Genomic DNA, 26,514 nt, shown 5'->3' on the forward strand with positions numbered 1-26,514 from the left:
GCGCTAGGGAAACTTGGTTACAAGAGATGTTTTAACAAACCCCATGTGTGATAAAATGTATGAATCGCTTATTTGATACACTTGGCGCTATATGTATATTGCCGTTAAAAGGTCATCTAGGTGATGGCCACCCCTCCTGTAACAACATGAATGGCCTCCACCAAATCTCTAGCTTAAGCTACTTACAAGCCCTACCCAGTCACAGTAAGTTTAGGGCACTGAAGTTTATTATGCCAGTTGGGGTGTTGGATGTAGAGGATGGAACATGGATTGCGTGACTTGGATTGTTTGGAGACACCGCCCAAGTGATGCCTTGACCATATTCTCTATACACATTTCAGTAGGTTATTTCATACTTACAGATTGGTGTCCTCCTTTCTTAGGTAGACGTCACATTCCTGCACGTAATAAACAAGTCTTTCTTTGGTAACCTCAAAGCGCAGCACTGCGATTATTTCCAGATCCAGGAAGAGATAAGCATTTTCGGATTTTCTCCTTCCATTTTCAACATACCAGAAAATAAAAAGCAGAACATTTCTGAACAACTATATAATATGCTATAATATAATATTCTCTGTACCAAGTTAAATTAAAGTGATGGGAAAGTAATTTGTGATCCGTTACCTAGTGGTCAGAGGTAGGTAGTGGCAAGAGAGCATAAGACTATGTAGGTGCTTCTGCACTGCATGGTAGAAGATTGCTTTGGGTTGGCTTTACTCACTTGGGACTATACACTGGAAAAGCATTTTATGAGGATTTCTTTTTTTCATTTGTAAATGAACACATACAATCAATATAAATATCTAGCACATGCAATAGACATAGGGACACATTTACTAAGGGCCTGAATCGCATGTTTTCCGCCAGGTATACCGAATTTTTCCGATTTGCGCCGAATTACCCCGGGATTTTGGTATGTGATCAGATTGTGGCGCATCGGCGCGACAGAAATGGGGGGCGTGGCCATCAGAAAACCCGATGGATTCGGAAAAACTGTGGAATTTAAAAAAAAATTGTGTCGCAAAAATAGCACTCACATACACCGAGACGGAGGAGGTGGATTCCGTCGGACTTCAGCGTAGCAGCGACACCTAGTGGACATCAGGCGCACGACCTTAGTGAATCCGGGCAGAACCCGAATCAGCGTCGGAGAACACGCCACTGGATCGTGACTGGACCGGGTAAGTAAATCTGCCCCTCAGAATCCATGAGACGGATATATCAGGGCTTGTATGCTTTCAGGTGTACAAGCTCTGATATAGTCACAATTCCTAGTGCACAGCCAGGAATTGCGACTATTAACCCATTTACACTAACTTCATGCCAAGTGGGAAAAGAGGGGCGGAGTTGGCCAACACCGGGGGTTCTTGCCCTAATGCCTGAGCATCTATAGCTTTTTCCAGACTATAAGTATAATTCTACGCCATGCAAGGCCTGGAAAAGAATTACTGGACTGAATCACCAAACTTTATTGGGAGACCAAAGCTTCCTGATAAACCCGGGGCCGTCAGAGAGCCGAGTTTTAATCATACGCTCGGGCAGGATTATTTAATACATAAAACATGATTTTACTTACGTTTTTTCCCCATATTCTACTCTGAAGTTAAATCTTATCTCAAAACTGTTAGTAGATACGATTTTACTTTTATCTATGTTTTCCAGCTGGACCTTTTTGATTGGAATCCTGAATCAGAAAAATCATAATTTTATGTTACTCATGACAAAACCAAAATCTATCTTAAAGCATAACTATTATTTCACTTATTTTTATCCCATGTGTAGGGAGAGTGCTATAAAACATTTTTCTAATATAATTTATTGAATTAAAAAACACAATGAAAGCTTCCCTGTTGCTACCCAAACAAGGTACTATAAAATGTCATAGTAAATCTAGTTTCCCTGTGACTGTGACACACAGTGACCTCTGATGACGCACTGGCCGGCTCTCCTCTCTTATGGCAGATCGCTAGTGTGCAAAGTGACAATGTCGGCTATCAAAGCTGACAGTCTACATAAACAAAGAAAGAATACTTTACAAAATGCAGGGAAAGATTAAGCTGTAAATATACATCTAGGCAGCAGCAAGGAGAGTGCAGACATTATGAATAGATTTTACCAGTGAGACATCTTCATTCAGAAAACCTTCACTTACTAGTGATCTGCCGACAGAGAGGAGAGCTTGACATTAGAGGTCACTTTGTGTCACAGTCAGATTTATAATGACATTTTATAGTACAGCTAAAGTTTCCCTGTGATACACAGTGATCCCTGATGACTCAATGTTCAGCTCTCCTCTCACCCGGCAGATCGCTAGTGTGTGACTGAATGATGTCAGTTATCAGAGTTAAAAGTCTAAATAAATGATAGATTGCTTACTAAATCTGTAAATCTGTAAAGAGTGCAGACATAGATTATACATAGATTGTACCAGTTAGATATCTTAATTCTGTATAGCACAGGAAGGGAACGGCTTTTGCAAAGAAATTGACTTTTACAGAGCATGATAGGAGAAACTTTCTGGATAGATTTTTAAGTAAGGCTCACAAACCCTCCTTAAAATGTTTAACCCTTTCAGGACCTGGCCCTTTTTTGTTTATTCATATTCATTTTTCACTCCCCATGATCAAAAATCCATAACTTTTTTATTTTTCCATGTACAGAGCTGTGTTATGGCTTATTTTCTGCGTAACAAATTGCACTTCATAGAGATGGTATTGAATATTCCATGCCGTGTACTAGAAAGCGGGAAAAAAAATCCAAATGCAGTGAAATTGGTAAAAAAACGCATTTGTGCTGTCTTCTTGTGGGCTTGGATCTTCCGGATTTCACTGTGCACCCCAAATGACATGTCTACTTTATTCTTTGGGTCGGTGCGATTACGGGGATAACAAATTTATATAGGTTTTATAATGTTTTCATACATTTAAAAAAATTAAAACCTGCTGTACAAATTTTTTTGGGGGGATTTTTCCATCTTCTGGCGCTAATAACTTTTTTATACTTTGGTGTACAGAGCTGTGGGTGGTGTAGTTTTTTGCGGAATTCGATGACGTTTTCAATGTTATCAATTTTAGGACTATTCGACCTTGTGATCACTTTTTATAGAATTTTTTAATTTTTTTAAATGACAAAAAAAGTGCCATTTTCGAATTTGGGCGCGATTTTCCGTTACGAGATTAAACGCAGTGAAAAACCGTTATCATATTTTGATAGATCGGGCATTTTCGGACGCGGCGATACCTAATGTGTTTATGATTTTTACTGTTTATTTATATTTATATCAGTTCTAGGGAAAGGGGAGTGATTTGAGTTTTTAGGGTTTTTTATTATAATTTTTTTTTTTTAAACTTTTTTTTATTTTTATTTTTAGTATTTTTCAGACTCCCTAGGGTACTTTAACCCTAGGGTGTCTGCACGATCCTATCATATACTGCCATACTACAGTATGGCAGTATATGTGTATTTTACTACTCATACATTACAATGTGCTGATAGCACATTGTAATGCATGGGTTAACCCGATGACGTCACGGGGAGCGGCGATCCCCGAAACGATGGCAGCGCCCATGCGCCGCAATCCTTTTGAAGCCGCCGGCAGCTTTGTCGGCGGCGATCAGCGGGAAAACCCCCGCGATCGGTGCTGGCACCGATCGCGGGTGTTACCGGTAAGCCTTTGCTGCAATATGCAGCAAAGACTTACCGGCTATGGAGAGGGCTCAGTGCGTGAGCCCTCTCCATGCACCCGCGGCCGACCCGTGACGTGCTATTACGTCACGAGTCGTGAACGGGTTAAAGCACATGCCCTACACATATAAGAAAAATAAATGAAATGATGGTTCCGATTTAAGCAATTTAGCATAAAACATCTACCACAGACTTTTCAGAAGGTAGGGAGGATGGTTGAAACAAATATGTTATAGGGGTTAAGTCTGACTTTCGCATTTCTGCATTATTCTAGTTGCTTTTATTATTGCAGAGGATGTGACTGAATAAAATATGTTGTACAGCAAACTACACTGACTACGGGGAAGAAGTGGGGTGCTAGTTACAGGCAGCCACATCCTCTCGTCTTCAGAATAAGCCGTGATGTACAAAACCTCTCAATAATAGAGTCATAGAGTAATCATATAATACCACCATATATAAGCAAATAATAACATCACGCCATGACCACATACAGTTGGTCCACATGTCCATAATTTTTTTTGCTTTTAGTAAACTAAGTCAATACAATATCTATAACAGGCAAGCACGTTTGTATTACAGCTATATATTGTCTAGATAATATCATCATGCTGTAACATGTAAAGAAAGCAAGCATAAAGGGTGTGCTATACATTATGAAAATCATCTTTATTGCTATAAAACCTTGTGTGACAGCAACTTCTAATTTAATAGCAAAAGAATAAGATTGAAAAGCTGTTTATATTGTCAGTGGCGTAACTAGGAGAGTCAGGGCCCCATAGCAGATTTCTGCATGGGGCCCCCTCCCGCTAAATAAATATTCATGCATACACACACGTTTATACTATCACACACATTTATACACTTAAATACACCACACACATAACATTCTACACTCACTTTTATATACTCGTACACACATACATACGTATACACTCATATGCACAAGTTTATGTTCATATATATATATTTATACACTAACATATACAGTATATACAAACTCAAACTGTATATACATACAGTATATATACATCAAAGTTTCATACATACTATTTATATACATAAATACAACACATTCTTTTACATATGGTATACACCCACTGTGTATACACTGTATACACACACACATGTAGTATAAAAACACCATATACACATACTGAATCTATATGCAGCATATACACACATACAGTATATATAGTGTATACACACAATGCATATACATACAGCATATACACACATATATACAGTGTATACAGCAGATACACACATACACCATATACATATAAATATTTATATGCATGTGTCTACATACAGTTTATACACATACACACAGTATACACATACACACATACTGCATATACATGCAATATATACACAAATACATATGGCATATACAGAATATACACACATACATACAGTATATACTGTACACACACATACAGTATATACTGTACACACATACAGCATATACACACATACATAAAGTATATACTGTACAGCACATACACACATACATACATATAGCACATACACACATACATACAGCACATACACATAGCACATACACATAGCATATACATACAGCACATACACATACATACAGCACATACACACATACATACATATAGCACATACACACATACATACAGCACATACACACAGCACATACACATAGCATATACATACAGCACATACACATACATACAGCACATACACACATACATACAGCACATACACACAGCACGTACACATAGCATATACATACAGCACATACACATACATACAGCACATACACACATACATACATATAGCACATACACACATACATACAGCACATACACACAGCACATACACATAGCATATACACATACATACAGCACATACACACATACATAATAACACACAGCACATACATACACACAGCACATACATACACACAGCAATCTATACATATATACATATGGACTTACTTACATTTCCTGAAGACCGGCTGCTGTGCAGTGGAAGGCTGTGTCTTCGGGAAGCTGCGAAGGTATGCCGGCTGCGCGATCGCGATCGCGGACGCGGTAAACCTTTCAGTCAACCAGGCGCAGATGGAGCGGAAGGTTGGGCCGGCCAGGCAGCCGCGAATGGACTAGGCCCTGCGCAGAAGAAGTGGACCGTCCCGGGGGGCCGTGAAGACACTAGGCTGCAGAAGGAGTAGGCTGGCCGTGCAGCCACACACAGACTGGGGCTGGCGAACGCGGCCGCGGAGAGAACAGGCGGGGCCAGCCTAGAAGAAGTGGCCATGCCATGCCGCCGCTGCTGGTGCCGTCGGGGCGGTCGCGCTTAAAGAAGTGGGCGGGCTGAATGGCCACAAATGAGGCAAGTCAGTCGGCACACAGATGAGGTGGGCGGACAGAGGGACGGCACAGGGGCTCATATTATTGTCCAATGGCGGTCCCATCATCCCAGTAAGCATTTAGAAGTTTTGTCTTGGCTGTTCATCCCGGGCCCCTGTGCCGCCCGGGCCCCGTAGCAAGCGCTACGGCTGCTACGGCTATCGTTACGCCACTGTATATTGTTCTAATACACGTATAATGACCTAAATGTCACAATATTTGCAATCTGATAATGCAAGGATCCAAGGGGGCTTATACTTAAAAGAAACCGGTTGACAGGGCTCTAAAAACTAGTCAATTACTTGTCAAGTACTAGTTGTTAGCTCACATATCCAATGGTATTGGTATGTGCATTACCACTTCATTCACAATGAGATATCATTCACAATGAGATATCATTCACAATGATATCAGGTGTCCCTTAAAGCAGTGTTCCCCAACCTTTTTGTATCTGGGACCGGCTACAACAAAATTTTTTAACAGGGACTGAGATGGGTAACCCTTTTAACATGGTGCCTGGAAAATAAAATTGTGTCCGCCGCAAATAGTCCATATCTAACCCCAATCCATATAATGTGCCATTTCCTGCAGTCCCTGGCCCAAAATGCCCCCTTTCCTGCAGCTGCCCTTTTTTCTGTAGCCCTCCTCTATAGTGCCCCTTTTTCTGTTGCCCCCTTTCAATGTCTTAATAAGAAAATGGCTACAGAAAAAGGGACATTATAATACCCCCTTTTCTATCGCAACCCCCACACCCTGTGAGAAAAGAGCCGACTTGAGTGTGAATGGAGGTACCTAATTTTACCACCAAAAAAATTGAAAAACTAGGCCTGGAGTATAGGCCTAAGTTGGGAAAAGGAGCTTCTACTCTTTAAAATGTCCAGCAGCCTCCCCTCATTAATAAAATGTCCCAAATTAATAACATGTCCCAGCAGCAGACCCCCCCTCACTAAAAAAAATGTCCCAGCAGCTCCCATCACTATTAACATGTCCAGCAGCAGCCTCCCCCTTACTAATAACATGTCCAGCAGCGGCCCCCTCTCATTAATAACATGTCCAGCAGTGGCCCCCTCTCACTAATAACATGTCCAGCAGTGGCTTCCCCTCACTAATAAAATGTCCAGCAGCAGCTTCCCCTCACTAATAACATGTCCCAGCAGTGGCCTCCCCTCACTAATAACATGTCCAGCAGTGACCTCCCCTCACTAATAACATGTCCAGCAGTGGCCCCCTCTCACTAATAACATGTCCAGCAGTGGCCTCTCCTCACTAATAACATGTCCAGCAGCGGCCTCCCCTCACTAATAACATGTCCGGCAGTGGTCTCTCCTCACTAATAACATATCCAGCATTGGCCTCTCCTCACTTATTACTTGTCCAGCAGTGGCCTCCTTTCACTACTAACATGTCCAGCAGTGACCTCCCTTCACTAATAACATATCCAGCAGAGTCTTTCCTTCACTTATGATATGTCCAGCAGTGGCCTCTCCTCACTAATAACATGTCCAGCAGTGGCCTCCCTTCACTAATTAACATGTCCAGCAGCAGCTTCCCTTCACTAATAACATGTCCAGCAGTGGCCTCCCCTTTGCTAATAACATGTCCAAAAAAAAATAAAAAATCACAGAAAAGTAGAAACATCTAAAAAATAACTTTTAATAAATCCATTTTAAAAAAGGAGACAAACTGTCTCCAAATAGACAACCAACATAAACGTAACAACGCTAGTTAAGTCCTGGTACCTGTTAATTATTATTTATGAAAAGGTCCCCATGCCAGGACATAACATGCTCAATTACACTATTTTCGGTATCCTATGGTATTGTTGCCACAATAGGATACATAAACTACTGGACCCACTTAACCTGAACGATCAAAGGAACCATAACTGATTTAATGAGCCATTCGCAGTTTCACCGTAAAGAATAGTCAGTACTTAGACATGCATGGCTTAATCTTTAAAACAAGCATATACTACTGGCTGGATCAACCAGGTATGTCCAACATGTCCAGCAGCGGCCTCCCCTCACTAGTAACATGTCCAGCAGCAGCCTCTCCTCACTAATAACATGTCCAGCAGCGGCCTCCCCTCACTAGCAACATGTACAGCAGTGGCCTCCTCTCACTAATAACATGTCCAGCAGCGGCCTCCCCTCACTAATAACATGTCCAGCAGTGACCTCCCTTCATTAATAACATATCCAGCAGCCTCTCCTCACTAATAACATGTCCAGCAGTGGCCTCCCCGCACTAACATCATGTCCAGCAGCGGCCTCCCTTTACTAATAAAATGTCCACAGCAGCCTCCCCGCCATTAATGGAATGTCTTCAGCAGAGCCCCCAATGAAATGCCCTCAAAAGTGCTCCCCCCAATGAAATGCCTCCAGCAATGCTCCCCCAATGAAATGCCCCAGGCAGTGCTTCCCCCAATGAAATGCCCCGAGCAGTGCTTCCCCCAATGTAATGTCCCCAGCAGTGCTTCCCCCAATGAAATGCCCTCAGCAGTGCCTCCCCCAATGAAATGCCCCCAGCTGTGCTCCCCCATAAAATTTCCCCAGCATAAAATGTCCCCAGGGGAGCTGCCTCCTACTGATGAAATGTCCACAGCCCAATGAAAATAATAATGAAAATACTGAAGTTGTGTACAGCTGGACTGATAGAGACAGGTTGGAATTATATCTGTGAAATGCTGTATTTTTGTCAGTGAATTAGAGAATGTGTCATTTTGTTATCCTGAGTACATCTAAAAAACTTGTCTTAGTGGGAATTCCCCGTTTAAAGAAGAGTGGATCCTGCCAGAGGGGGCGCACATCAGTATGTCACTGGGCTTCGTTTACAATCTTTTAAGGCAGCGGTCTTCAACCGCCAGGCCGCGGCCCAAAACCGGGCCGTGGAATACCTGGTCCAGTCCACGGTACTCACCTCCGGTGCTCCTCTTCCCCCTGCAGGCCACAGCTTTATCTCTCATCGGAATCCCAGAACCATCTATGCTCTAAAATTAAAATTATGCAAATGAGCCTGAGGGGCTTCAGGTTTCATTTCACATTTTGGAGCCCAAAGACCCTCAGCCCAAAAAAGCCTTTTTTTTGTAAAAAAAAAAAAAAAAGGGTATAAGAGAAGAGTGGATCCTGCCAGAGGGTGCCCACACCAGTATGTCAGTGTGCTTGGTTTACAATCCTTCATCCTGGTGGTAGATTTCCTTTAAGACTGTAATTACATCACTTTTTGTTAAGTGCAATTGCAGTGCTGCAAGTATCAGCAATAATGGATATCCAAAGGTGTCAGTGTGAGGATTTATATTTCATACACAGTTATATCAGATGTCTTGAAAAACTGCATTTACAACACTTTGGGGCACATTTACTTACCTGGTCCTGTCGCGATCCAGCGGCACGTTCTCCAACGAGGATTCGGGTCTTCCGGTGATTCACTAAGGTCGTGCGCCCGATGTCCATCAGATGTCGCTGCTGCGCAGAGGGCCCTCGGGGTCCGCTGGAGTTCACCATCCTATGTAAGTGTGTGTCAAGCGACACTTTTTTAAAAAAAAAATAGCGTGATTTTTCCGAATCCGTCAGGTTTTCCGATGGCCACCCCCCCGTTTTGCCTAGCCCGCAGGCTGTTTAAGCCGGGGGGCTGCAGGACTGGCTGTGCTCCATACAGTAGGAGCGCAGCCCCTCCTGCTGCCCTTTAACCCGGGCCACCGATTGGTTGCCATTTTGGCCACTGGGGGCAGTGGCCCGCTGTTCCTCTTTGGACTACTCCGTGCTCAAGAGACTCCCGCCCACCCTCCCTAGTTTTTTGTATTTTTGTATTTTGTATTACAAGTTTATGTTATTTGTTTATTGTTATTTTAATGTTTGGAGTTTGTTGGTAGTCACAGCTTGGGCCTGTGGTGTAATTTTGACCCTCTCGGTTTAGCCCAAATCACCTGACAGACCAACTAGGACATGCCCCCGCGGAGGCGGGGCCCGGCATGCAAGGAGAATTTGGGCAAAGGATCTGGATTTCATCACAGGTCTGTGATTTGATTTCTGTTAGCAATAAAGCTGTGGCCGACCCCCACCTTTTTTAATCCAATACGGTGTCTGGTGTTTTCCTTTTTTGTGGTTGTGGGATTGGTGTATTTTAAGCGGGGTTTAGGCATTAGTACAGCCAGTCTTCGTTGTATGCAAGCTGGCGCTGATGCAACACAATCCGATTGTGTGCGCCAAAAACCCGGGGCAATTCGGCGGAAAAACGCGATTCGTACCCTTAGTAAATGTGCCCCTTTGTGTCAAGTGTCAATACAAGTGTCAGCAGTACCCAGTGTATAGTAATAAGACATGGTTGTCTCAAGCATATATCCAATATACAAGCATAAAAGATGTTTCAACTTACAACTCCAGATGATGTATGGGAAAAGAGCCTTTGTTCTAGGTTATTCGCAGCTTAGGCTAGGTTCACATTACGCTTTATGCCTTTATGTTGAAAGGGCACATCAGAGGGGATTTTAACATGTCCTTACAACGTATGGCACAGACATATCCCGCTGTGTGCTTATACTAATTATATTAACTGCGGACTATTAACTAAAATATATTACTTTATTCCTTTTCTTTTGCAAGTTTTGCCCTTTAACTTGGGCATCTAACTACCACCTGTTAATGGCGGTGCTGATCAGAGCTGGACTGGGTCTAATTAGAGTGCTGGCTCTGTTACTTCGTGCATCGCATTACTTCAGTGCAATGCTCTGAGGAGTGGAGAAGGGAGAAGTGGTAATAAAACCGCTTCTCCCTAGGGTCTCCGAGTGTCTCTGACACCCGGAGATTTGGTCCTGCTCCAGCGGCTAGCGCAGGAGTAGTAGAAAATTGCAGCGGTGTCTAAAGCTGTCACTGCAGACTTTGGACCTGCACCCGCTGATGTCTAAAGTCAGTGGGCGATCTGAGAGAGGTTAAGAATAAGCCCCCTTGATTCCATACAGATTGACTTGCATGTCATGTATTTTAGTTTGTGACATTTAGGTTATTATATGTGTGTAAGCACAATATGAATAGCGTTTCCCTTATTCTTATGCTATTAAATTACAATTTGTGGTTACAGAAGGATTTACAGCAAGAAAGATGATTTTCACAATTTACTGCACACCCTTAGTGCCTGCATTCTCTATGTGTTACATGTATTTCTATTTGAGCAGTAGTGCAGGGGTTTGCTACACAAGCAGGGCCGCATCTGCCACAGGGCAAGATGAAAATCTTGCCTCAGGCGGCAGATCCCAGCGCCCTTAGGGAGGCAGCAGAATGATAATCAAATAATAGACAGAATCAAATGATAGACAGAACTGAACAACACAGTTCCATCTGTTTGCATCGCCACGTAATATATGTTGAAGGACTGCATCTCTGCACTGAGGCCAGAAGCACTGAAAGGAAAGGTAAGTAAACTTTTATTATTTTACTGATGGTCACATTATTTGGGGGCTGTACAATATACCAGAATCGAAGGATCTGTATATAGGAGGCAAATTGAACTAATTATACATAGGGAATCCTAATATGGGACAGAATTTTAATTAAGCTGGAGGAGGAGGGCTGCATTTAACTAAATTGGTAGAGATGGGGACTGTATGTGGTATATTGCATATAATTACACTGGAGGATCTTTATATGGGAGAATGGGGGATATATTATAAAACTTGGGGGATCTGCATATAAGGACAGTGAGGGTCATTTACCAAGGGCCCGAATCGCGTTTTTCCATCGGGTTACCCGAATATTACAGTTTTTCGCCAATTTTCCCTGAATTGCCCCGGGTTTTTGGTGCATGCGATCGGATTGTGGCGCATCGGCGCCGGCATACACGCAATGGAAATCGGGGGGCGTGGCCGTCAGAAAACCCGATGGATTCGGAAAAACCGCTGTATTTTTTTTTAAAAAGCGTCGCTTGACTCGCGCTTACCTGCACCCAGCAATGGATAGTGAACTCCAGTGAACTCTGACGGACTTCAGCGCAGCAGCGACACCTGGTGGACATCGGGCGCACGACCTTAGTGAATTGCCGGAAGACCCGAATCCTCCACAGAGAATGCTCCGCTGGATCGTGACAGGGCCAGGGTGGGGGTGGGGGTGAACCTGTATATGGGACTTTATAGAATTATTCCTGGGGGTGGATCATCTGTAATTGAGGGTAGACATTTTGATTAATTTTGAATAGGGGGGGGCTGTATATTGAAATTGTATTCAATCAAACTATAATTAAATTAGAGAGTGGCTGTAAACTAGGTAGGGAATATAGGGTCCTATTTTAACTAAACTATGGATGTTGTATATAATTTAATTGACAGATCTGTATATTGAGGCCTTGAAATAAATTAGCAGCGGACGGTATTTAAGAGTGCGGTCACAAGTTGCATTTGTATTGCGTTTACAAATACAGTACTAATACCCAGGGAGGGGCCCAGCAGATATGGCATAATAAATTTATGAAACCCTGCATATACGTATTAATTTAGTAAAGGTATTATATATTAATTTATTCAGGGGAGTAGAAGTTATTCTAATACATTAGGTCACACCGTGGATGTTTTATATGTGGAAAACAGTGTGGTCCGTTGTGTTGTGAGTATATGGTATTTAGGAGTATTGGTGTAGTATTTTTAGTGGCGCAGTGTGGAGATGTGCTGCATGGAGGATGGAGTCAGCAGAATATAGCCGGGATCAGGATCGTCAGCAGGTTAAGGAGGGGGCAGCATTTTAATTTTCGCCTGAGGCAGCAATAAGACTAGGATCGGCCCTGTACATAGGTTCTGACCTAGTGAGTGCCACTTCACTCATTACTTTGTAATCTTGTTAATAAGAAATAGCCTGGATATTGAGATCAATTTAACCATATACAGGTGGTCCTTTACTTAAGAACACCCGACTCACAGACGACCCCTAGTTACAAACGGACCTCTGGTAATTGGTAATATACTGTACTTTATTTCCAGGCTCCAATAATCAGCTGTAGGAGTTATTACAGTTGTCAGTAATTAAGATTTATTATTCATCCTGGTTCTTCTGACAACCCAACATTTTTAAAATTCAATCGTCACAAAGACCAAAAAAATTTTGGCTGGGGTCACAACTATAAAATATACAGTTCCGACTTACATACAAATTCAACTTAAGAACAAAAACCTTGTACGTAACCCGGGGACTGCCTGGTCAGTGAATAGCCATCATACTGAGATCACATACAGTGAGAATATACTGGCAGATATCAATTCTACAGTAAATGGACACTTTGTAGACCATACAAGTCTATACAGTGCTGTTACATCCAGATACCCACCGGAAAATTGTTTTCTGATTGGAGTTCGTATTCTTGTTTCGATTCCATTGTGCCCAGGCTTTTATCAGGTCCAGCCACCACCTATGGGTGCAGATTTTAATGCAAAGACAGCTTTACCTCCCTACTTTAAAAGTACCTTCTCTACCTATACTTCACACTCTACACAACCTTCCTATTCTGTCGCCCATTAAAGGGCTATTCCAGCCAAGGACAATTTGCTAATTAGCGGTTCCTACGAGAAAGGGGCCATTGAACTACAAAAGAATGGAAATGCTATGCTACTTATTTACTTCTAAGGACTCATGAAATAAATGACTATTTGACTATTCTCAAATTACATAGAGAAATCATTGGACAGCCCGTTATTCCATTCATTGGGGATTCAATGAGAGCTATAATGAAGCCCTCACAAAAGTGCCAAACAGTTGGTCCAGATGGTAATAGTGCTGCCTTACAGTAATGGTGACCCCGATACATTACTAGTGCTTATTAGTCCTTATAACAATGCGGATAAGTAGCTAGTGCCCCCTTATTGCTTCTACCATAGGAGAAAAGGAAAGAAGGAGGGTGGGTGAGGTTGGGGATTTAACAGAAAAAGGTGCATCATAAGCATGAGGACTACAAGAAAGGGAACATCATAGATGCAACAGGAAAGGGGCTCCGAAAAGGGGTGGAAATTAAAAGTAGGGGGCTAGAGAAAAGTAGTCATATAAATAGGGCACAAAAGGAAATGGGGCATTTTAAATGGCTGCCAACAGAAAAGGGGACATAAAAACTAGGTGCGGCCACTAAGGGTGTTCATTATATAGACCCTACCTATATAATGATCACCCTTAATGGTTGCACCTAGTTTAATGGCACTTTTTCTGTTGGTCCCCATTAAAAAAGCTTGTGTGAAGGAAAGGATGTGAATCAAAAGTTTTCATTCCCATGACTTACCAGCTACTAACCACACACCTCAGTGTGCCCTCAAATTATAATTCCCTATAATATAGGGTATTCTACTTTGTGGGCAGGCTATGGTGTTGTGTTAACAAATGAGTAAGTCATGAAGATTTTCATTGCCCCCGCCCCCCTTTACACAGGTTTCTGGAAAAGGGGGCATTTTAAATAGGGGCCCCCTTTCATGCAGAAAAATAAAAACCACCGCCCCGAGGCAAGGCATAGATCTGATCCAGGTTACAAAAGTATTTATGCAGCACTCAAGGTTCCTAAGAGAACAGTGACCTCCATAATCCTTAAGTAGAAGATGTTTGGAATGACCACAACCCAGCCAAACTAAGCAATCGTGTGAGGAGAGCCTTGGTGAAAGAGGTAAAGAGTGGAAGCATCAAGCTATGGGGATGTTTTTCAGCTGCCGTGACAAGACTACTGTTTGCAATTGAAGGAAAGATGAATGCAGCCAAGTACAGAGATATCCTGGATGAAGACCTCTTCCAGAGTGCTCTGGACCTCAGATTGGGCCGGAGGTTTACCTTCCAACAAGACAATGCCCCTAAGCACACAGCTAAAATAACAAAGCAGAGGCTTCAGAACATCTCTGTGACCATTCCTGACTGGCCCAGCCAGAGCCCGGACCTAAACCCAATCTCTGAAGAGAAAATGGCACCAACGTTCACCATCCAACCTAAGGGAACTGGAGAGGATCTGCAAGGAAGAGGCAGAGGATCCCCAAATCCAGATGTGTAAGACTTGTAGCATCATTCCTAAGAAGACTCCTGGCTGCACCAGCTCAAGAGGTGCTTCTACTCAACACTGAGCAAAGGGGCTGAATACTTATCACCATGTTATATTTCAGTTTTTCTTGTTCAGCAATATCTACATTTCTGTTTTTGTCTGTCTAGATGGGGCGTGTACATTAATGAGCAAAAAAGAACTTTGTATAACTTGATTGCAATGAAACAAAGAGTGAAAAATGTACAGGGGTCGGAATACTTTCCATACCGACCGTATATACTGTGAGAAAGTGAGAGGTGTCATTTGGGAAAACCGCTATCTGTCCTACAGGCAGATGAAGGGTGTGTGGTAAAAGCCCTGGGTTTGTCTGCAGTAACCCAAGGGTTAATGCAGACATGATAAGCAGGAATAGTCTGTTTTGTCTGTGTTGGCCTAGCTAACATGGACACATTGGTAATGTCCGTACTGGGCCTGCTTATTATGGAGTAGGGGTAGGCTGGTAGTGGGACTCCTACTCCACCCGGGCTTCGGTCCTGGGCTTTTGTATAGCCCACAGGTGTGGGTCACAGGTCTCGTTAGGGCCTGATTTAGTCTGCAGGCCAGAAGCAGTAGGAGAGGCCCTACCTGGAGAGCTGAAAGCGAGATTGCATTCTCACAGCAAAGGTAACTGAGGGTCTCCTGTCTTGCTGCTGGCCAAGAGCGTGTGCCAGGCAGCCTGGTACCCGGATAGCTAGGGTCCTCCAAATGTATTAGACAGCGCCTAGCCGGGCAGGAGTTACTTTTATAATGTTTTTGCATGTGCCTAAGCCAAGGCAGAATTTGTGTTCTGTTTTGCAAGTGTGAATAAACACTTAAATTGGACTTTAAACCTGCGTGTGTCACTGCTTCCTGCAACTACCAGAACAATTCCCCACAATACATACACAGGGGGATGGTGCCTAGATAATATTGTATCTCTTGTTCTACAAGTGTGTTTGCTTCTTCTCAATGTGCGCATGACTGAGTAATGTTTGAGTTAGACAATTCTTAACCTACTCTCGCTGCCCTGACTTTTGCCTGATTATTGTATAGACCCTGTGCAAAATACTCTGACCTCTACCTGGACTCTGCATACCTTGAGCTTGGCTTGTGTCCCCTAACTGCCTGTTTCTGCATCTCTTGATGGAGTTTGCTGGCACTGAATGGCGAATACTTCAAGAGGAAGCAACCTGGTGGCTTCCCTGAAGCAAAAAGCACATCCTCATACAGGGGTCAAAGGGTGATTAACAGGAGACAACTTCAGTGAGTAGAGGATTCATTCCTCCATTTCATGAATACTCAGGTAATCACCTTGCATACTGATACTGCTAGCATCTTATAGTACATACTTCCCATTTGATGCTTTGCTGTTCTTGCCATGAGCTTTTCCTTTGGGTCCTTCTCCACTTGTCTCGTAAGACTCAAAGTAATCGTTCAGAGATGCTGTATTCATTTGCTTTGAAGCCTCGGTACAAGCTAGAAAAAAAGACAGTAGTTCAGCCCTAGTTCATTGAACACGCACCCTACATCGCTGGCTGTATCCAATCTATGACTAAAGCACCACCGATGTCTGCACTCTATGACCGGCAGTCAGCAGTACTAAGGTGTCCGAATCGCGCACTTTCATTGGGTTTCCCGCCTATTTCCGATTTGCGCTGAATTGCCCCAGGATTTTGGTGCACGCGATCGGATTTTGGTGCATCGGCACTGGCTTTCACGGTACAGAAATCGAGGGGGCATGGCCGTCGGACAACTCGACGGATTCGGAAAAAACGTGTAATTTAACAAACGATTTGTGTCGCAAGATCAGCACTTACATGCACCGGGAAGAAGAAGGTGAACTCCGGCGGACCTCAGCACAGCAGCGACACCTGCTGGATATCGGGCGCACCACCTCAGTGAATCCCGGCAGAACCCGAATCCACGTCGGAGAACGCGCCGCTGGATCGCGACTGGACCGGGTAAGTATATGATCCCCAGTGACGCGTTCCAAACTCCATTGGATATTTCTTTTTCAAGCTTTACTGTTTCCCACATTAGGTACATCATTAACAATAAACCCAAGGCCAAACATATTTTTCCTTCTTTGGTGACAAGAAACAGTTTTTAAGGGAAGCCTTTTGGATTCTCAACTTGGACAACAGATTTCCAAAATGTCTAAACTGGAAAAAAAGACCTTATTTTCATCTATTAGGCAGACTATTTGTGTGTCCTTTGTGTTATTCCTCATTCATATTTAATTTTCTCCCTCATACAGGCAGTCCCTGGGTTACATACAAGGTTTGTCCTTAAAGGGAACCTAATAAACCACTACCAGTAAGTTGTCAAGCAGCTAAACACCTTCCAGATGATCTTTCTTTCATGGTCCAGGGTGGTGGCATCATCCAGAAAAACAACTTTGAAGTAAGTGTAAATTTGTTGTATAAAGTCGAGGAGGCGGAGAGTTCAACACTGAATTCAAGCTTTTCCTGTCTCAGAAAGCCGCCTTCACTGTAATTGATGGTCTTTCACCCAGAGACATTGATAACCAGATCTCCTGAAGTCCGATGCATGATGTAAGCCACGAGAGGAGGCATTCAGAGGCAGGGAGAGCTTGACTTCAGTGTTAAACTCTCTGCCTCCTTGACTTTATACAACCAGTTTACCTTTCACTTCAAAGTTGATTTTCTGGCTGATGGAATCACGCTGGGTTATGAAAAAACATAACCTGTAAGGTGTAAAGCTGCTAGAAAACAAACTGGTCGTAGTTTTTTAGGCTAGTTTCTTATGACAGGTACAAGGATTATCAATAATAATAATCATAATAATACCTTTATGTTTATAGTGCACACAGATTACGCAGCAACTTCATCACAGACACCTTACAGCTGATCATTGCAGCCTGGGACTATAGTAGAGCATCCAGAGAGCTTCACCAGAGGTCACAGTGGACAGAGAGGTCCGTCTGTAACTAGCAGGGGCGCACCACCCATGAGGCGAGTTGAGACTTTCGTCTCAGGCGGCGCCCTCTGGTGGTCAATGAGGGCGGCATCATGCAGGTCACTGATGTCGGCAAAGAGCAGCCAGTCTGAGCCAGGACGTGTCATGATAAAATAATCATGACCATGGGATGTCCTGGCTAGGCATTAGTCAGTAGGAGGTAGCAGGCTCAATAGAGAGCAACATTAGTGTGGAGCCACAGATTGTCAACTGTCAACTGTGCTGTGCAGCGCTGCAGGTGGAGTAAAAGCTGCTGCACAGCTCAGTACAGTCAGGGTCCTCCGCTTCCTTCACTCATTGATGAGGCCCCGCCCACAATTCCCGTGCCTCTGTGTACCAGGGAAGTGCTGACAGTGGCTCCTAGGGGTCCCCTACCACCTCAGGTGCAGAGGAAGCAGCTCCTCTCACAGAGGAAGCTTTTGCTGCATGACACTATCTGCTGGAGGAGACGGAACAGAGGTGAGGGGAGGAGGGAGTCAGGGGACAGAAAAGAGAGAAGAGCAGGAAGTGCTCTGAGTGTCTTCTCTGTCCTGTGCTCCCCCCTACTGCTGCAGCCTGCACTCTTATACTAGTGTGGGAGAGACAATGTCCCTTACTGGCTGCCTGACCACCTCTAACTATCTGCAGGAGAGGTAAGTGTACAATATTGTTTGTATGTAGAGCTGTAATAAGTAGAGCTTCTGACTGTAATGTATACATAGAGCTTGTGTACGTAACATGTATGTAGTGCTTGTGTCTGTAATGTATACATAGAGCTTGTGTACGTAACATGTATGTAGTGCTTGTGTCTGTAATGTATACATAGAGCTTGTGTACGTAACATGTATGTAGTGCTTGTGTCTGTAATGTATACATAGAGCTTGTGTGAGTAACAGATCCCGAAAATGAGGGATCCAATGGGGTCCCATAGACCTCCGTCGGATCCTACATTGATAATGGAGAAGACGGCTGCGCATGACCGTTCTGCTCCATTAATCTCTATGCAGCTGGCGGAGATCGGTGAGCGCATTGCTCGGCGATCTCCGTCAGCTCCATAGAGATTAATGGAGCAGAATCGTCATGCCCATTCGGCTTCTCCATTAATCTGACGGAGCAACAAGTGGTCCGACGGAGGTCTATGGGACCCCGTTGGACCCCTCGTTTTCGTGATCTGTGGGGGTCTCAGCTCTAAAACTCCACTGATCAGCAAGTTAGACCCTAACTTTTCTTCGTGGGAAAACCCCTTTAATGGATTCCCCACACAATATGGGAATAACTTGTTGATCAGTGGGGGTCAAGGACCACGAGAACGGTGGTTGTAGTACAACAAATGAACGGAACACCAGAAAGGACATGCCCTCTGACGCTCTGTTCATTGTCTATGGCACTGATGGAGAGGGCTGGGTACGGCACTCGGATATTTACAACAGTGCCATTGAGATGAGAAAAGTAGCAGGGAGCATGTGCGAACAGCTGCTCTTTCAATTTGCAATACAAGGACCCTCCTTCTTGTGATCCGTGGGGGTTCCAATTGATTGTTTGCACTAATCATAGTAACTAGCTATTTGGCTGGCCGCAGGAGGGGGCGTTTTTTTATAGTTCGCCTCAGGCAGCAGAGAGGCTAGGTTCACCCCTGGTAACTAGGGGTCGTCTTTAAGTTGGGCGTCCTTAAGTATGGGACTTTCTGTATATGGCACAATTGTGCAAATTTACATGTTATCTCACTGGTCACATATGGCCATTGTGTCATGCTATCCAAAGCTTACAGATTTTTTTTGTATTTCAAGTCTATTCTTTTTATAGAGAGCATTTTTCTCCATCTCCCTCTGCAGAAGACATTTTTCTTGTAGACACATATAGGTGAGACGAATGTAGGGGTCTATGTGATGTAACCTTAGTTTGTTTATATTTCAGTATGAAGAAGATGATGTTTTTCTGTTTTGGAAGTACATATATAGGAGTGTGAATGGTTAATGTTAGGGCGGCACGGTGGCTGAGTGGGTAGCACTTCTGCCTTCCAGCGCTGGGGTCCAGGGTCCGAATCCCACCCAGGTCAACATCTGCAAAGAGTTTGTATGTTCTCTCCGTGTTTGCGTGGGTTTCCTCCAGGTCCTCCAGTTTCCTCCCACACACACTCCAAAACATACTGGTAGATTGTTTAGATTGTGAGCCCCATGGGGACAGGAACTGATTTGGCAAAGCTTTGTGCAGCGCTGCGTGATCTGTGTGCACTATATAAATAAAGAATTATTATTATTAATGTTCTCACCTCCCACACTAAGGTTTTACCTGTAACGTTACTGTGTAACTGGCGTCCATAAATGTTTTTAGCTGTGAGAAACAGTTTAGCTTGTCAAGAAACTATCCATTGGAGTTTGAAACTAGAGATGAGCGAGCACTAAAATGCTCGGGTACTCGTTATTCGAGACAAACTTTTCCCGATGCTCGAGTGCTCGTTTCGAGTAACGAGCCCCATTGAAGTCAATGGGAGACTCGAGCATTTTTCAAGGGGACCAAGGCTCTGCACAGGGAAGCTTGGCCAAACACCTGGGAACCTCAGAAAAGGATGGAAACACCACGGAAATGGACAGGAAACAGCAGGGGCAGCATGCATGGATGCCTCTGAGGCTGCTTAATCGCACCATTATGCCAAAATTATGGGCAACAGCATGGCCATGACAGAGTGACAGAATGAAGCTAGATAGCATCTAAAACATCCAATAATTGACCCTGACACTATAGGGGACGGCATGCAGAGGCAGCGGCAGCAGCGGAAGGCTAGAGAGTGGCATGGCGACATACCCTAAATGGACTCAGGCTTCAAACCAATGGGTAGCAGAGAGGAACCAAAGAAGGTGAGCAAGAAGCGCTCAAATAATATTGGTACATGATAAAAGTTTGCCAGTATATTTTGTGGATTACACAGCAGGGTGGCGACAAAGTTAACATGGAAGCCATGAAAACAATCCAAAATTCTGCCTGACACAGCTCGTTTGATAAGGGAACGATGTATGGAGGCAGTGAACTAGTAGTAGATTAAGGGTACTGCAGTTAAAACTATGTTAGTTGGTTCTTGGCATGGAGCTGGCGCTCCGCTGCCAGGCGAGCTTTCGCCAATCCAAGCCCCTGTCTCTAGGCTACTCCCCAAACAGCACTTCTAAGAACCTTTCGGATAAGATCAAGTGTAGTAGCGTTCTTATAAGTTTGGGATATGGCGGGTGAGGGGAATGTAAACATCTGCGCAAGAAGCGCTGAAATAATATCCGTAAATGAAAAAAGTTTCCCAGTATATTTTGTGGCTTACACAGCAGGGTGGCGACAAAGTTAACAAGTTTGATGTGGAATGCCCTGCAATAGCTCTTGGGCGGTGTGCCTTTTATCACCTAGGCTCAGCAGTTTGAGCACCGCCTGCTGTCGCTTAGCAACGGCACTGCTGCTGTGCCTAGAGCTACCGACTGATGGCGCCATGCCCACGGATGGTAATTCGGAGGAGGAGGAGGTGGAGGAGGGGTGGGAGGATTTGGAGGTATAGTAGGCCTTTGAGACCTGGACCGAGGTAGGCCCCGCAATCCTCTGCGTCGGCAGTATATGACCAGCCCCAGGGTCAGACTCGGTCCCAGCCTGCACCAAGTTAAGTGTAGTAGCGTTCTTATAAGTTTGGGATATGGCGGGTGAGGGGAATGTAAACAGATGCGCAAGAAGCGCATGATGCGCATGGAGCTGGCGCTCCGCTGCTAGGCGAGCTTTCGCCAATCCAAGCCCCTGTCTCTAGGCTACTCCCCAAACAGCACTTCTAAGAACCTTTTGTATAAGATCAAGTGTAGTAGCGTTCTTATAAGTTTAGGATATGGCGGGTGAGGGGAATGTAAACAGATGCGCAAGAAGCGCATGATGCGCATGGAGCTGGCGCTCCGCTGCTAGGCGAGCTTTCGCCAATCCAAGCCCCTGTCTCTAGGCTACTCCCCAAACAGCACTTCTAAGAACCTTTTGTATAAGATCAAGTGTAGTAGCGTTCTTATAAGTTTAGGATATGGCGGGTGAGGGGAATGTAAACAGATGCGCAAGAAGCGCTGAAATAATATCCGTAAATGGTAAAAGTTTGCCAGTGTATTTTGTGGATAACACAGCAGGGTGGCGACAAAGTTAACAACTTTGATGTGGAATCCATGAAAACAACCCAAATTTCGGCCTGACAAACCTCGTTTGATAAAGGGACGATGTATGGAGGAAGCTATATGGACGACTTTTGGAGGTAGCAATGGAGACAACGTGTGGAGGCTGCTATGGAGACAATTCAATTTGGATAGTGCCTGTATGTGGCAGTCCAAAAAATTTTTCAAACCAGAGGAGCAGGTAGGTGGCCCTCCAGAAAAATGGAATAGATTGAGTGCCTGTATGTGGCAGTCCAAAAAATTTTTCAAACCAGAGGAGCAGGTAGGTGGCCCTCCAGAAAAATGGAATAGATTGAGTGCCTGTATGTGGCAGTCCAAAAAATTTTTCAAACCAGAGGAGCAGGTAGGTGGCCCTCCAGAAAAATGGAATAGATTGAGTGCCTGTATGTGGCAGTCCCAAAAAATTGTTTAAAACAGAGGACCGGAAAGGTGGCCCTCCAGAAAAATTGAATAGATTGAGTGCCTGTATGTGGCACTCCCAAAAATTGTTTAAAACAGAGGACCGTGTCGGTGGCCCTCCAGAAAAATTAAATGCATAAAGTACTATACCTAGAGCCAGTGGGCCCTGTCAAAAAACAGCCAGTTTCCTCTGCTTTACTGTAGAAAGAGGAGGAGAAGGAGGAAAATGAGGAGGAGGAGGAGTGGATAAATTATTCAGGTTGAGCTTCCTTCACCTGCTGGAGATTTGAAATTAGGAGAAATCCATGCTTTATTCATCTTGATAAGCGTCAGCCTGTCAGCGCTGTCAGTCGACAGGCGTGTACGCTTATCGGTGATGATGCCACCAGCTGCACTGAAAACCCGCTCTGACAAGACGCTAGCGGCAGGGCAGGCAAGAACCTCCAAGGCGTAGAGCGCCAGTTCGTGCCACATGTCCAGCTTTGAAACCCAGTAGTTGTAGGGAGCTGTGTGATCATTTAGGACGATGGTATGGTCAGCTACGTACTCCCTCACCATCTTTCTGTAAAGATCAGCCCTACTCTGCCGAGACTGGGGACAGGTGACAGTGTCTTGCTGGGGTGACATAAAGCTGGCAAAAGCCTTGTAAAGCGTACCCTTGCCAGTGCTGGACAAGCTGCCTGCTCGCCTACTCTCCCTCGCTACTTGTCCCGCAGAACTACGCACTCTGCCGCTAGCGCTGTCAGAAGGGAAATACTGTTTCAGCTTGTGCACCAGGGCCTGCTGGTATTCATGCATTCTCACACTCCTTTCCTCTCCAGGGATGAAAGTGGAAAGATTTTGCTTGTACCGTGGGTCCAGGAGAGTGAACACCCAGTAATCGGTGCTGGAATAAATTCTTTGAACGCGAGGGTCACGGGATAGGCAGCCTAGCATGAAATCTGCCATATGCGCCAGAGTACCAACGCGTAAGAATTCACTCCCCTCACTGGCCTGACTGTCCATTTCCTCCTCCTCCAACTCCTCCAACTCCTCTTCTTCTGCCCATACACGCTCAACAGTGTAGGACTCAACAATGGTCCCCTCTTGTGTCTCGCCAACATTCTCCTCCTCTTCCTCCTCATCCTCCTCCACCTCCACCTCCTCCGATATGCGCTGAGAAACAGACCTAAGGGTGCTTTGGCTATCAACAAGGGAATCTTCTTCCCCTGTCTCTTGTGAGGAGCGCAAAGCTTCCGACTTCATGCTGACCAGAGAGTTTTTCAACAGGCCAAGCAGCGGGATGGTGAGGCTGATGATGGCGGCATCGCCACTGACCATCTGTGTTGACTCCTCAAAGTTACTCAGCACCTGACAGATATCAGACATCCACGTCCACTCCTCATTGTAGACTTGAGGAAGCTGACTGACCTGACTACCAGTTCTGGTGGAAGTTGACATCTGGCAGTCTACAATCGCTCGGCGCTGCTGGTAAACTCTGGATAACATGGTCAGTGTTGAATTCCACCTCGTGGGCACGTCGCACAACAGTCGGTGAGCGGGCAGTTGGAGGCGGCGCTGCGCTGCCCTGAGAGTGGCAGCATCTGTGCTGGACTTCCTGAAATGCGCACAGATGCGGCGCACCTTCGTGAGCAAATCAGACAGATTGGGGTATGTCTTGAGGAAACGCTGAACTATCAGATTTAACACATGGGCCAGGCATGGCACATGTGTCAGTCTGCCGAGTTGCAGAGCCGCCACCAGGTTACGGCCGTTGTCACACACAACCATGCCTGGCTTCAGGTTCAGCGGTGCCAGCCACAGATCAGTCTGCGCCGTGATTCCCTGTAATAGTTCTTGGGCGGTGTGCCTTTTATCGCCTAGGCTCAGCAGTTTGAGCACCGCCTGCTGTCGCTTAGCGACGGCACTGCTGCTGTGCCTAGAGCTACCGACTGATGGCGCCATGCCCACGGATGGTCGTTCGGAGGAGGAGGTGGAGGAGGGGTGGGAGGAGGAGGAGGCATAGTAGGCCTCAAACACCTGGACCGAGGTAGGCCCCGCAATCCTCGGCGTCGGCAGTATATGACCAGCCGCAGGGTCACACTCGGTCCCAGCCTCCACCAAGTTAACCCAATGTGCCGTCAGAGATATATAGTGGCCCTGCCCGGCAGCACTCGTCCACGTGTCCGTGGTCAGGTGGACCTTGTCAGAAACGGCGTTGGTCAGGGCACGGATTATGTTGTCTGACACGTGCTGGTGCAGGGCTGGGACGGCACATCGGGAAAAGTAGTGGCGGCTGGGGACCGAATACCGAGGGGCGGCCGCCGCCATGAGGCTGCGAAAGGCCTTGGTCTCTACTAGCCTATAGGGCAGCATCTCCAGGCTTAGCAATCTGGAGATGTGCACATTAAGGGCTTGGGCGTGCGGGTGGGTTGCACTATATTTGCGTTTCCGCTCCAGCGTCTGGGGTATGGAGAGCTGAACGCTGGTGAATGCTGTGGAGGAACGTGGAGGTGACAATGGGGTTTTTGTGGCAGGGTCCTGGGCAGGGGCCTAACTATCAGCTGACACAGGGGAAGGAGCAGTGGTGTGCACGGCCGGAGGTGAACGCGCTTGTTGCCACTGAGTGGGGTGTTTAGCATTCATATGCCTGCGCATACTGGTGGTAGTTAAGCTAGTAGTGGTGGAACCCCTGCTGATCCTGGTTTGGCAAATGTGGCACACCACAGTCCGTCGGTCATCCGGTGTTTCCTTAAAGAACCTCCAGACTTCTGAAAATCTAGCCCTCGCCGCAGGAGCCCTCGCCACGGGAGCTTCACTAGTTGACACATTTGGCGCTGATGCACCAGCTCTGGCCCTGCCTCTCCGTCTGGCCCCACCACTGCCTCTTCCAACCTGTTCTGGTCGAGGACTCTCCTCCGTCTCAGAAGCACTGTGTTCACCCGGCCTCTCAACCCAGCTTGGGTCTGTCACCTCATCATCCTCCGATCCCTCAGTCTGCTCCCCCCTCGGACTTCCTGCCCTGACAACAACTTCCCCACTGTCTGACAACCGTGTCTCCTCATCGTCGGACACCTCTTTACACACTTCTTCCACTACGTCAACAAGGTCATCATCACCCACAGACTGCGACTGGTGGAAAACCTGGGCATCGGAAAATTGCTCATCAGCAACCGGACAAGTGGTTTGTGACTGTGGGAAGGGTCCAGAAAACAGTTCCTCAGAGTATGCCGGTTCAAATGGCAAATTTTGCTGGGAGGGGGCAGACTGGGGGGGAGGAGGCTAAGGTGCAGGAGCTGGATGAGTGCATATTTCGGTGACATGGGTGGACTGCGTGGAAGACTGACTGGTGGACAAATTGCTCGAAGCATTGTCGGCAATCCACGACATCACCTGTTCGCACTGTTCTGGCCTCAACAGTGCTCTACCACGATTCCCAGTAACTTCAGACATGAACCTAGGGAGTGTAGCTCTGCGGCGTTCCCCTGCTCCCTCATAAGCAGGTGGTGTCTCACCCCGCCCAGGACCACGGCCTCTGACCCCTGCAGTAGTTGGACGCCCACGTCCCCGCCCTCGTCCTCTACCCCTAGCCCTCGGGTTAAACATTTTGAAAATGAGAGTTATAACTTGTATTTTTTTTTTAACTTTTTTTTTGTTTTTTTTTTGTGTTTTTTAGTTTTTAAAACCAAACGATGCTATCCTATTGCTATGGCTATTTTCTAGCCAAGTATTACAGCACACTACTATGCCAGATGAGATGACGCTGAGTTATGAAAAAAATAAACGTAAAATAAAAAAGGAAATGGCAGACTGTGCCTAATTGAAATACAACCCCGGGCCCTAATAAATTTTCCCACTTCGGTCTTTGCGATGGATATGTGCGTCACTAAAACACAGTGGTCGCAAGTCTGACTCCAAATTGCTCCCAATTTGATAGTAGA

At 45.3% G+C, this 26,514-nt stretch overlaps 1 protein-coding gene across 1 annotated transcript in view; it reads right to left on the bottom strand.

The window, feature by feature from the left end:
- LOC140066149 (uncharacterized) overlaps positions 1 to 26,514 on the bottom strand; it is a 77,538-nt gene that overhangs the window by 37,435 nt on the left and 13,589 nt on the right. Inside the window, exons 3-6 of the mRNA XM_072113689.1 lie at positions 16,415 to 16,541; positions 13,371 to 13,451; positions 1,577 to 1,684; positions 361 to 495 (exon numbers count right to left, since the gene is read on the bottom strand). Of these exons, the coding sequence (XP_071969790.1) occupies positions 361 to 495; positions 1,577 to 1,684; positions 13,371 to 13,451; positions 16,415 to 16,541 (451 nt within the window). The remainder of the gene's footprint in view (positions 1 to 360; positions 496 to 1,576; positions 1,685 to 13,370; positions 13,452 to 16,414; positions 16,542 to 26,514) is intronic.

The sequence above is a fragment of the Engystomops pustulosus genome, chromosome 6 (genome assembly GCF_040894005.1).
Source record: "Engystomops pustulosus chromosome 6, aEngPut4.maternal, whole genome shotgun sequence".
NCBI lineage: Eukaryota > Metazoa > Chordata > Amphibia > Anura > Leptodactylidae > Engystomops > Engystomops pustulosus.